The sequence below is a fragment of the Pseudophryne corroboree genome, chromosome 2 (assembly GCF_028390025.1).
Source record: "Pseudophryne corroboree isolate aPseCor3 chromosome 2, aPseCor3.hap2, whole genome shotgun sequence".
In the NCBI taxonomy this organism is placed as follows: domain Eukaryota; kingdom Metazoa; phylum Chordata; class Amphibia; order Anura; family Myobatrachidae; genus Pseudophryne; species Pseudophryne corroboree.
This window is the reverse complement of record NC_086445.1, coordinates 266,440,006-266,453,726: the sequence shown is the minus strand read 5'-3', so window position 1 is coordinate 266,453,726 and position 13,721 is coordinate 266,440,006. Positions and strand designations below refer to the sequence as shown.

Genomic DNA, 13,721 nt, shown 5'->3' with positions numbered 1-13,721 from the left:
AAATTCCAGTTGTTTCTAACTCTACATAAGACCCATGACTTACACTGATCTATGTTTTCAAGCTGACATTTTCTTTATATTTGATTTAGCTGCAGATGTCTCCTATTATAACTGTGCCTGTGAAGGTGAAAGCTGCCGGGGAAAGACCTGTGTTGGAAGGGCATGTTTTGTGACCGAGGAACTACTGTTTGACTCTAGAAAAATCCACAGAGTCCGAGGCTGCTTTAATTACCATGTCATCGAGCAGTGCAGCGGCAAGACAGAAATCACACGGGTGGAGTGCTGCTATGCTAATTACTGCAATCAGAATGTTACCATCTTCACTCTAGGTATAGTAACATTATTTATTATTAACAGTTTCTTATATAGCGCAGCATATTCCGTTGCACTTTACAATTAGAACAACAGTAATAGAACAAAACTGGGTAAAAACAGATAGACATAGAGGTAGGAAGCCCCTTTTTGCAAGCTTACAATCTATAGGGAAATAGGCATTGATTTGATACACAAGGATACATGCTACCTATTGCATAATGGTCCACCAGATTGCTAGGTTCTTAATGGGTTGTATGATATGATCACCCCGCAATGTTGGCCAAGTGTCAGGAGGGTGTGAGAGTAAAGAGACAAGATATGTGATGTTATGTGTACTGTACAGAGAGGATGTAATTAGATAGGGAAGCACTGAAGGTTATGTGGGTAGGTCTGGAATTTGATAGGCTTGTCTGAAGAGGTGAGTTTTCAGTGTCACTGACATGGATTGGGGGTGTTGTGAACTCGGGGGCTCCTCCGATGGTCGGGAAGAGGCACCACAGCTGGGTCGGAGCAGAGAAGGCCGGATATAGGTTTTCCTCATACAGGACTCTGACAATTATGTTTGATGAAAAAATGCTGAAGAACTTTATTTAGGGAAGGGAGCAATACAGCAACACATGGAAGAAAGAGGACTTGTGGGCAATGTCAAAGGCTACTGAAGAATTTGTGAGCGATGTTTAGAGATACATGAATAAAGAACTTGTGAGCGATGGTGAAAGACACTAAAGAATTTGTGAGCGATGTTTAAAGTCACTGGTGAATGAAGAGCTAGTGAGCGATGTTAAAAGACACTGAAGAATTTGTGAGCGATGTTTTAGATACACTGATGATTGAAGAACTTGTGAGCGATGTTTAAAGACCCTGATGATTGAAGAACTTGTGAGCGATGTTTAAAGACACTGATGATTGAAGAACTTGTGAGCGATGTTTAAAGACACTGATGATTGAAGAACTTGTGAGCGATGTTAAAAGACACTGATGATTAAAGAACTTGTGAGCGATGTTTAAAGACACTGATGATTGAAAAACTTGTGAGCGATGTTTAAAGACACTGAAGATTTTGTGAGCGATGTTTAAAGACACTGATGATTGAAGAACTTGTGAGCGATGTTTAAAGACACTGATGAATGAAGAACTTGTGAGCGATGTTTAAAGACACTGATGAATGAGAAACTTGTGAGCGATGATAAAGACACTGATGAATGAAGAACTTGTGAGCGATGATAAAGACACTGATGAATGAGGAACTTGTGAGCGATGATATAAGGCACTGAAGATTTTGTGAGCAGTGTTCAAAGACGCTGATGATTGAAGAACTCGTGAGCGATGTTTAAAGACACTGGAGACTTGGTGAGCGAGCAGCACGATATGCTGGGAAAGTTGACTGGATGCTGGAAACTCTAGGAGATAGCACAGCGGTCACAGGAGCACTGGAGATCACCTCTGGAAAAGCGACGATACTCAGGCGCCGGAGCTCTGCCCGGCATCTGGTTTTGAATCTCCCGCCCTAACAGGATTGGTGGAGCGGTTCTGTGACGCCACCCGCTCCCCGCTCACATGACGCCAGGTGCAATGGCGGCGCCCACACTCCGGGGAACCGCCGGGAGCAGCGCCAGGCAGGCGCCGGGACCCGACGACCGCCGGAGGCGAGGGCCGCCAGACGGACTAGTAGACACGCAGGGGTAAGCGCTGCGGCCGCTGCCTCTGGTGTGTGACAGTATCCCCTCCTCCAGGAGTGGCCCTCGGACACTTCCCGGGCTTTGTTGGATGTCTGGAATGGAATATCCGCACTAGTCGGGGAGCCGTGACTTCAGCAGCTTTGACCCAGCTCCTCTCCTCAGGACCATCACCTTTCCAGTCTACCAGATACTGTAGATTCTTGTGAAGATAACGAGAGTCAAGAATAGCTTTAATTTCAAATTCCGTTCCAGCTTCAGTCTCTACAGAGGTTGGCCTAGGAGATTCTGAATGGAACCGATTCAAAACAAGAGGACGAAGGAGAGAGACATGGAAAGAATTTGGTACCCGAAAGTGGGTAGGCAATCAACCGGGTTCAGGACTTGCAACACAGGGTAAGGACCAATGAACATTGGAGCAAACTTCATAGCAGGCACTCTTAAACGGAGGTTACGGGTAGAGAGCCATACCCTGTCACCCACTTTGTATTGGGGAGCTGCCCGTCGCTTCCTATCCGCAAAGAATTTGTAGCGGCCGGAGATTTTCTTGAGGTTAGCATGAACCCTACTCCAGATTTGACTGAAGTGCCGGAGAGTAGAGGCTGCAGCAGGGACATCTTCTGGAGGACAGATGGGTAATTCTGGAATTTGAGGATGGAATCCGTAATTAATGAAGAATGGAGACTCACCAGTGGAGGAGTGGTACAGATGATTATGGGCAAACTTGGCCCAGGGTAACAGTTCCACCCAATTGTCTTGCGAAGGAGAGAGATAAACGCGGAGAAAAGTCTCTAAATCTTGATTGACGCGTTCAGTTTGCCCATTGGTTTGAGGATGGTAAGCAGATGAGAACTTGAGCTTTATTTGTAAGGCAGAACAGAGGGCCCTCCAGAACCTTGCCGTGAACTGCACCCCCCGATCAGAGACTACCTCCTGAGGTAACCCGTGTAGGCGGAAGTGTTCACGAATGAATAATGAAGCCAACTTGGGAGCTGACGGTAACCCGGTCAATGGAATAAAATGTGCCATTTTAGAAAAGCGGTCAATAATCACCCAGATGGTATTATGACCCTTGGAGAAGGGTAATTCGGTAACAAAGTCCATCGAAATATGGGTCCAAGGTCTCTTAGGAATGGACAGTGGATGAAGCAACCCCGCAGGAGGCAGACGAAGAGTTTTGTGCTGAGCACATTGAGGACATGAGTTGACATAATCCTGTATATCCTTCTTCATAGTGTCCCACCAGTATGACCTTCATAGAAATTCCCACATTTTTTGAACTCCAGGATGACCGGAAAACTTGGAGATATGAGCCCACTGCAACAACATCGGTTGAAATTTAGCTGGTACAGACATTCTCCCAGGAAGAGGACCCAGAGTGGTAGGAGCTGCCGAAATAGAGACTGGACTGAGAATCAAAGCCTTTTCAACTGAATTTTCTTCATCTGAGGCCGTTAAGGAATGAGATAGAGCATCAGCCTTAGTGTTAAAAGTCCCGGCCCGGTACTTAATGATGAACGAGAAACGAGTGAAGAAGAGCGCCCATCTAGCTTGACGGGGATTCAAGCACTGGGCCGTCTTGAGATACAGCAAGTTCTTGTGATCGGTGTAAATCGTAATTAGATGTTTAGCACCTTCCAATAAGTACCTCCATTCTTCTAGGGCAGATTTTATCGCCAGAAGTTCCTGGTCTCCAATGGAGTAGTTTCGTTCAGCAGGAGAGAACTTGCGAGAATGGAAACCACATGGATGTAACTTCCCATCAGAGGAGTACTGGGAAAGTACGGCACCGATGCCTACCGATGAAGCATCGACCTCCAAGAAGAATGGTTTTGAAAAATTTGGTTGCTGGAGTACCGGAGCGGACATAAAGGCTGCTTTCAACTGGGCGAACGCTGCTACCGCTTCAGAAGACCAGTGACTTGGGTCAGACCCCTTTTTGGTTAGGGCAGTAATAGGTGCCACAATGGTAGAGAATCCCTTTATGAATTTCCGGTAGTAATTTGCAAAACCCAGAAATCTTTGTACCGCTTTCAAGGAGAGAGGCTGAGTCCAGTCCCGAATGGCAGTGAGTTTTTCCGGATCCATGCGGAGCTCCGTACCTGAGATGACATAGCCAAGAAATGGAATTGAAGGGACCTCAAAGGTACATTTGGAAATCTTGCCTTAGAGATAATTCCTTCGTAGGCAAAGAAGTACTTCCTTGACCTGTACTCTGTGCTCTGTGAGATTCTTAGAAAATATCAGAATGTCATCCAAATATACCACTACGCTTAGGTATAACATATCCCGGAATATCTCATTCACAAATCCCTGGAAAACGGCAGGGGCAATGCTGAGGCCAAACGGCATTACCAAATATTCATAATGCCCGTCCCTGGTATTGAAGGCCGTCTTCCATTCGTCCCCCTGTCGGATGCGTATCAAATTATAGGCTCCCCTTAAATCGAGCTTAGTGAAGACGTGGGCTCCGCGAACCCTATCAAATAGCTCAGTGATGAGCGGCAAAGGGTATTTGTTCTTAACGGTGATATCGTTTAAGCCCCGATAGTCAATACATGGTCTTAACCCTCCGTCCTTCTTCTTCACAAAAAAGAAACCTGCTCCCGCCGGGGAGGTAGAGGAGCGAATGAATCCTTTCAGCAAATTAGACTTGATGTAGTCCGACATAGCTTGGGTCTCGGGTAATGACAAGGGGTAAGTACGTCCCCGGGGTGGCATTTTCCCTGGGATGAGCTCAATGGGACAGTCCCAGGGTCTATGGGGTGGTAACTGATCGGCCACCTGTTCCGAAAAGACATCTGTGAACTCCCGATAGACCTCCGGAATGAGCTCTTCATCCGACTTGGAAGATACTTGGAGCGGGTAGACAGGAGTGAGACAATTAGAATGACAAAAAGAACTCCAGGACAGTATTTGTGACGACTTCCAGTCGACGTGAGGGTTGTGAATTTTAAGCCAAGGAAGACCTAGAACCAGATCGTGGGGCATCTCCCGAATCACTAGGATCTCCAAATGTTCTTGATGCAGAGCTCCCACCTGCAGCTTGATTGGCACTGTGCGACTGGTAATAAGACCATTAGAAATTTGGGTACCATTGATGGCGGTCAACGTAATAGGCCGTTTGACAGACTGTAACTGTAAACCTAAGTTCTGGACACAAGAAAGGGAAACAAAATTCCCTGCAGCCCCAGAGTCCAGCAAAGCTTTAACAGGTTTGGCTATTGACTCAGGAAACAGAGACACGGAGAGTAAACAGTCCACTGTCGGAGAAGGTTTAGATGTAATTCCTAACTTGACTCCTCCGGAACAGGCTAGGACTGCCCGTTTCCTGGACGGGACTTGCAGAACTTGAGAAAATGATCCGCGGCTCCACAGTAGAGGCAGAGTCTACCCTCACGACGTCGCTGTCGTTCTTCCGGGGACAACTGAGATCGATTGATTTGCATGGGTTCGTCTGGACCTGGAGTAACCGTTTGCTTAGATGGGAGAGACCGGAATCTGGATCGATCTGACCGACTACCTTCGCCACCTCGTTCCTGCATGCGAAGATCCACTACACAGAGTGAGATCAACTGTTCTAAGGAATCTGGCAGATCCCTAGTGATCAGTTCGTCCTTTAGGTGGTCGGAGAGCCCGTTCCAAAAAGCAACCCGGAGAGCATCATTATTCCAGCGTAGTTCTGAAGCTATGGTCTGGAAATGAATCACATACTGCCCCACTGAACGGGAGCCTTGTCGGACTCGGAGCAAGTCTGAAGAAGCAGCGGTCGTTCTGCTGGGCTCATCAAAGATTCTTCGAAATGACGCAATGAAATTGGTGTAACTAGAAACCAAAGGGTCAGATCGCACCCACAATGGTGACACCCAATCCAACACTGAACCTTCCAGCAAGGAAATAATGTACGCCACCTTGGACCGATCCGTGGGGAAGTTGTGCGAAAGAAGTTTAAAATGCACCTCGCATTGGTTGAGAAAACCACGGCAAATTCTTTGGATTCCCATTATAGCGAGAGGGAGTAGGAAGCTGAAGGCGAGACCTAGTTCCAGACAAGGATTGAACATTACTAGGGACAACCACTGGAGCGGGCACTGGAGCTGGAGCCAGAACTACTGAAGCCAGAGAAGCCTGAATTTGATCCAGCCGGCCGGATAATTCCTGGAGATACTGCATCACCTGGCTCTGTGCAGCCTCCTGACTCTGAACTCGGGAAACCAAGTCCTGGATGGCACTTGCCTCTGGGTTCCGATCCCCCGGGTCCATGAGGCCTGAGTATACTGTCACTGACCTGGATTGGGAGTGTTGTGTACTCGGGGGCTCCTCCGATGGTCGGGAAGAGACACCACAGCTGGGTCGGAGCAGAGAAGGCCGGATATAGGTTTTCCTCATACAGGACTCTGACAATTATGTTTGATGAAAAAATGCTGAAGAACTTTATTTAGGGAAGGGAGCAATACAGCAACACATGGAAGAAAGAGGACTTCTGGGCAATGTCAAAGGCTACTGAAGAATTTGTGAGCGATGTTTAGAGATACATGAATAAAGAACTTGTGAGCGATGGTGAAAGACACTAAAGAATTTGTGAGCAATGTTTAAAGTCACTGGTGAATGAAGAGCTAGTGAGCGATGTTAAAAGACACTGAAGAATTTGTGAGCGATGTTTTAGAGACACTGATGATTGAAGAATTTGTGAGCGATGTTTCAGAGACACTGATGATTGAAGAACTTGTGAGCGATGTTTAAAGACACTGATGATTGAAGAACTTGTGAGCGATGTTTAAAGACACTGATGATTGAAGAACTTGTGAGCGATGTTTAAAGACACTGATGATTGAAGAACTTGTGAGCGATGTTAAAAGACACTGATGATTAAAGAACTTGTGAGCGATGTTTAAAGACACTGAAGATTTTGTGAGCGATGTTTAAAGACACTGATGATTGAAGAACTTGTGAGCGATGATAAAGACACTGGTGAATGAAGAACTTGTGAGCGATGTTTAAAGACACTGATGAATGAGAAACTTGTGAGCGATGATAAAGACACTGATGAATTAAGAACTTGTGAGCGATGATATAAGGCACTGATGAATGAAGAACTTGTGAGCGATGATAAAGACACTGAGGAATGAGGAACTTGTGAGCGATGATAAAGACACTGATAAATGAAGAACTTGTGAGCGATGATAAAGACACTGATGAATGAGGAACTTGTGAGCGATGATAAAGACACTGATGAATGAAGAACTTGTGAGCGATGATAAAGACACTGATGAATGAGGAACTTGTGAGCGATGATATAAGGCACTGAAGATTTTGTGAGCAGTGTTCAAAGACGCTGATGATTGAAGAACTCGTGAGCGATGTTTAAAGACACTGAAGACTTGGTGAGCGAGCAGAACGATATGCTGGGAAAGTTGACTGGATGCTGGAAACTCTAGGAGATAGCACAGCGGTCACAGGAGCACTGGAGATCACCTCTAGAAAAGCGACGATACTCAGGCGCCGGAGCTCTGGTTTTGAATCTCCCGCCCTAACAGGATTGGTGGAGCGGTTCTGTGACGCCACCCGCTCCCCGCCCACGTGACGCCGAGTGCAATGGCGGCGCCCACACTCCGGGGAACCGCCGGGAGCAGCGCCAGCCAGACGCCGGGACCCGACGACCGCCGGAGGCGGGGGCCGCCAGACGGATCAGCAGACATGCAGGGGTAAGCTCGGCGGCCGCTGCCTCTGGTGTGTGACATTCAGGGAGCATTTAAAGGTTTGGAGACTAGAGGCGAGTCTTATTGTGGGTGGGAGGGCATTCCACAGAGTGGGTGAAGCCCGGATAAAGTCCTGTAATTTGAGTGTGAACAAGTAATGCGTGTGGATGAGAGACGTAGATCTTGTGCAGAGCGGAGAGGTCGGGTAAGGAGATATTTTGAAATGAGTGACGAGATGTATGTTGGTGCAGTTTGGTTAATAGCCTTGTATGTCAGTAAAAGTATTTTAGATTTAATACGGTAGAATACCGGTAACCAATGGAGGGACTGACAGAGCGGATCTGCAGACGACGAACGTCTAGCGAGGAAGATTAGCCTTCCAGCTGCATTCAAAATGGATTGTAGTGGTGAGAGCCTATGTTTGGGAAGACCGGTCAGGAGACTATTACAATAATCAATGCGGGAGATAATGAGAGCATGGATTAGAGTTTTTGCTGTGTCTTGTGTAAGATATGGTCGAATTTTGGATATGTTTCTTAGATGTATGTAACATGATCTTGAGACAGATTGAATGCGGGGAACAAAGGACAGTTCAGAGTCAAGAATGACACCTAGGCAGCGAGCTTGGGGGGTAGGGATGATTGCAGAGTTCTCAACAGTGATAGAGATATCAGGTTGGAAATTACTATTGGCCGGTGGAAATATAATTAATTCTGTTTTGGAAATATTAAGTTTGAGGTTGCGAGATGTCATCCAAGATGAAATGGCAGAAAGGCATTCAGTGACACGGCCCAATACAGATGGTGACAAATCAGGGGAGGATAGGTAGATTTGAGTATCATCCGCATACAGATGGTACTCAATCCGAAAGAGTTGATTAGTTTGCCAAGAGATGTGGTATAGATGGAGAAAAGCAGAGGACCTAAGACTGAGCCTTGCGGTACTCCAATTGAGAGAGGTAACGAAGAGGAGGTGGAATCAGAGAAATGAACACTGAAGGAGCGATTAGATAGGTAGGATGAGAACCAAGAAAGGGCTGTGTCCTGAATCCCTAGGGATTGTAGTGTTTGTATGAGAAGAGAGTGGTCAACAGTGTCAAAAGCAGCAGAGAGATCAAGGAGAATAAGTAGAGAGCAATGTCCTTTAGATTTAGCAGTGACCAAATCATTCACTACCTTAGTCAGTGCTGTCTCTGTGGAGTGTTGGGCACGAAATCCTGACTGAATTGGGTCCAGTAGGCTGTGTGAGTAAAGAAAGTGTGTGAGGCGAGTGTAGGCAAGTCTCTCAAGTAGCTTGGAGGGGCATGGGAGCTGAGAGATGGGACGGTAGTTTGAGAGACCACCACCACTGCATCATCTGTGGTTGCAGCCTCCAGCTAACCCAAGCCAAACAACAAGCAACTACATCTGCAGCACTGGATGATGGTAGTTTCCTTTAAAATCACAAATAAACTATGTAAGGTTTAAAGAAGACCATTTGTTTGCTGAGCCCCAACATTCACAAGAAGGAAGCCAAACAAGTAATTATAAAAAGTATTGCATTCTTTGTGCACTAAGGTCGTTACTGGTTACAAGTGAATTTATAGACAGGTTACTAGTTCCCTGACAAAACGACTGCACCCTCTGCAGTGTCTGCACCCAGGTGACCTGCCCCCTCTAAAGCATTAAATGGATTGCTTACATACTCCACACTAAGCAATCTCTTTAAAGGAATGCCTTTCACTAATGCTGGGTACACACTCGTAGATAAATTTGCAGATCAATTGATCTGCAGATATATCTACAGACAGACTTTGCAGACTTTACATGCGCCCGCCCAGTTCATCCATCAATCACCGCCAGCGTCTGCAGCAAGTGTACTGACGGATGGCTGACTGCCCGTACACAAACAGCGATGCATCAATATATCGTTAGATATATTGACCATCGGCTGTGCTGCAGGGCCGACATGATATGTCTGTGAATGACGGCGTTCACTGACATATAGTTTGTACACACTGGCAGACGGGCCAGTGATATATCAGCTGTGTAATAAAAGCCTGATATATCGGCCATTGTGTACGCACCATAACACTAGGGACAGATTCAAGACACTACAGCAGAGATTTTCAACCTTTTACAACTCGCGGCACACTGAACAAGATTTCAATATTGCCAAGGCACATTCAAATATAATGGTGATGCATGGTGCAGTTGCGTGTCCTAGGATGTCATGTTGCAGCTTCTCCATAGGTAACGCCTGAGCCACATCTGAGAAAGCCAGAAGAGCCCAACACTGCCGAGGCCCAAAATTAGAACTGGCTCTGCAACCACTAAACCCACCAGTATTGATCGTTCCAGGGCCTCAATAGCGGCAAAACACTGACGGGCCTGGCTGTGTTTCTACTGTCAGCTGCTGCTGGTGTTCTAAGGGTGGGTACACACCAGAACGATCGCAAGACAATTTCCCTTCAACTTCCCGGGAGCTCCTGGACAGGCCTAGGCTCAAGATTTGGCAAAAACGGGGCATTTGTGTCAAACGGTTCCGATCCGACTGCGATCCAATGCATGTTGGTACACAGAACACTAGGCAACCATCTTGCCGACTGGCCTTGAATTTAAATAATGGGCAGGACTAGCTGAGGGGGTATAACTAGCAGCAGCCATTTTAGGTCTTTGCATTTCTGCTTTGTGACTAGTGAGGCTTGATTTATACCTGCTGAATGCTGTACATAGCTATTGTGTTCTCCTTTGTTTTGCCTGGCATTACAAATAGTTCTTTTCCTGTGTAGTGATGGATCCTTCACAGCATCAACTTCTCCTGTCCTATGCTGTGCTGAGGCTGAGATGTGAGAGGGCCCAGCGTAGGAGTGTGAGGTTGTGCTGGACGAAGCAGTGGTTGCTGAGGAGGGAGACTCATTCTCACATGCCACTGCTCATGGAAATTAGGGAGAACAATCCTGATAACTACCGCAACTTCCTGCGAATGGATGACGCCACCTTCCAGGAATTGCTGTGTCTGGTGACCCCCTAATCGAGAGGCAAGATACGAAGTACCGCATGGCTATCTCTGCTGAGGACAGGGATTAGTGGGCACATAAACATTGGTGGGCAGTCTGGGCATATATAAACCAATCAGTGGGCATACGTAGGCATTGGTGGCCAGTGTGGCCATATATAAAGCAATCAGTGGGCACATAAACATTGGTGGGCAGTGTGGGCATATATTAAACAATCAGTGGGCATACTGTACGAAGGCATTGGTGGCCAGTATGGGCATAGAAGAGCATTGGTGGCCAGGAGTACACATACCAAAGGATGAAATCGGATGGGTATCAGAGGAGTCTGCACTGTGTCTGCACGCATACACTGCACGATGCTGGAGAAGATGGCGGCGGGTGGCAGTGTACAGGAAATGCCACTCAAATGACGCAGGTCGCATGATGGACGTACGATGCAAACACACATGATCAGCACACGATCGGCACCCACTCGGAGGTCGGATTGAGGAATCTTGACTGCAGCAGGTCTACGTAGATCTCCAATTCGACATATGAGCAGCGGGTACGCACATCGGATCGGAAATCGTAGGCAAAACAGTTATGAATCTGCACTTTTTACATTAGATTGCATCGAAATCAGGGCTTTTTACACAATGTCGTCCTGGTGTGTACCCATACTAACTCCACCCGGGAGGGTGAGGCGGCATCACGTTTGCGGCTTCAGCCTCCAGCTAGGGGTGGTACTATCGGCCACTGCTGGGTTCTTTCTCCAGCTGGGAGGGTGCAGCCTCAGGCGGGGGGGGGGGGGGGGGGGGCGGTCTGTACAATCGGCCTCTGCTGTTTTATTTATCTCCAGCCGGAGGAGGGGGAGGGAGTGATATGGGGGCAGGCAGCAGGCGGGTGAACTGGCCGACCTGCTGGCGGCCGCTGGCCAGCACTACCAGGCGTAAGCAGCAGTAGTAGTTAGTTTACTGCTAGGTAATCCAGCTCTGAGCGGGTCTCCTGGGACCAGACGGGCCCTAGACGGCTGTCTTTGTTGCCTAACGGTAAATCCGCTTCTGCTACACGGCGTATACCAAGCTTCATGGTTGCTTTTCATTATTAGCTTGAATCTTTTTGAAGTTTCTCTTTTACATTTGTGCAGCAACAACATTTTTATTTTTAGTTTTTGCATTTGTAAATGATCTAAGTGCACGCCATTTAACAACTTGTTTCTTTTTCCTCAGAGAAAGCGGTAGAGATAAACCTCATACTGGTGATTGTCCTCCCAGTAGTTCTGTTCCTGATTCTCCTAATGGTCTTCGCATTCTTGTTCTGGAAATTGAAGGAAAGCAGCCGGAAAAAATCCTTGGCTAGACTGATTGATTTTGGAAATATAGACATTGTTAATGCATCAACTGTTGGTGACAGCACTTTAGGGGTGAGTCATTTGGGAGATGGTAAAGATAATGCTATGTAGAAGTTTCTTATCTGAGTGCACTTTTAATTAGTCTTAGGGCAGTATTTCACAGTATGTTGCTCCAAGTGCCCTAAGCTGCAAATAGACAACGTCCACTGAATATTTATCTGAGTGTGTATATACACAATGTTTGCTTCTATATAAAGCTTCATAATAAAGCTTCAGCAAGCATATATAGAAAATTGTACACACCTCAATATGATGATAGAGCATTACGGAAAAAAATATCCACATAACAAAAACACATTATCACTGTTATAATAGCCATATAAATAAATAGGTAAAGTAAAATCTATGCCAGAGGTTCTCAAACACGGTCTTCAAGGCACCCCAATGGTCCAGGTTTTAAGTTTATACATGCTTGGCCACAGGTGACTTAAGTAGCACCTCAGTCAATTTGATTTAACCATCTGTGCTGAGACATGGATATACCTAAAACCTGGACTGTTGGGGTGTCTTGAGGACCGTGTTTGAGAACCTCTGATCTATGTAAATTGTGATACAGTGATATAGTGAGCCACAGTCATTGTACTATTGGGCATCACTATAATAAACATCAAACACAGTTATACAGTTTTAATAATTTACTTTATCCTCTTGCTAAATTAAAAGCCTGATGGGGTAAGGTAGAACTTATAAAGTAAGTATACTTGCATCTGCCGAAATTTCCCAGGCAATGTGGCTTCAAATTATAATTCCCAACCAGAACCCCCACTCTGTATAGTCAACACAAAAAGTGATATACAGATACCCTAAAATAACATTAATGTGGAATTTAGGAACCTCTGGAATGCCCTCCCGCCTTTTTTAGACTTTCCTTCAGCCTCTCAGACTTCAAACGTGCCTTTAATACTCACTTTTCATCCTAGCTAACCACCGCTTGCCCCTCCTAATCTCTGCAGTCTCTGTCCCCTTCTACCATTTGTCCACCTATATCTTCAATAGTCTGTGATCTCGTATGAGCAGGGCCCTTTCTCCTTAGTCTTTTCTATGTAATTATTGCTTCTAGTGTGGGAATCATAATAACTAACTGGCTTTACTTAGTTTTGTAAAAGCAAAAACTAAAAAACAACTAGAAATGCATTTTTTTGTCAGGATCTTCTAGATGACAATTGTACGACTGGCAGTGGCTCTGGGCTCCCATTTCTTGTGCAGCGGACTGTGGCTCGTCAAGTTACACTGCTGAAATGTGTAGGTAAGAAATAAAGAAGTCACTCTGGAAATGTATATGGTAACAATTGCAAAAATAGATCACAATTACAAATGGGCTAGGTGGTTCTTATCTACCATCAAATTCTATGTTTCTATGTCATGCAAGGGCATAGCTACCATAGGTGCAGGCAGTGCAGCTGCTATGGGGCCCAGACCTGAGAGGGGCCCACCTTCCCTGTCATGTGTTATATACATTTCTCTAACGTCCTAGTGGATGCTGGGAACTCCGTAAGGACCATGGGGATAGCGGGCTCCGAAGGAGGCTGGGCACTCTAGAAAGATTTATGACTACCTGGTGTGCACTGGCTCCTCCCACTATGACCCTCCTCCAAGCCTCAGTTAGATTTCGTGCCCGGCCGAGGTTGGATGCACACTAGGGG

The 13,721-nt window shown here is 46.3% G+C and overlaps 1 protein-coding gene across 2 annotated transcripts in view; it reads left to right on the top strand.

The window, feature by feature from the left end:
- Positions 1–13,721, top strand: part of LOC135015220 (activin receptor type-1-like) — a 188,597-nt gene that overhangs the window by 65,559 nt on the left and 109,317 nt on the right. For both annotated transcript variants that reach the window (XM_063952785.1, XM_063952786.1), the window contains exons 3-5: positions 90–329; positions 11,897–12,090; positions 13,225–13,324. In XM_063952785.1, the coding sequence (XP_063808855.1) occupies positions 90–329; positions 11,897–12,090; positions 13,225–13,324 (534 nt within the window). The remainder of the gene's footprint in view (positions 1–89; positions 330–11,896; positions 12,091–13,224; positions 13,325–13,721) is intronic.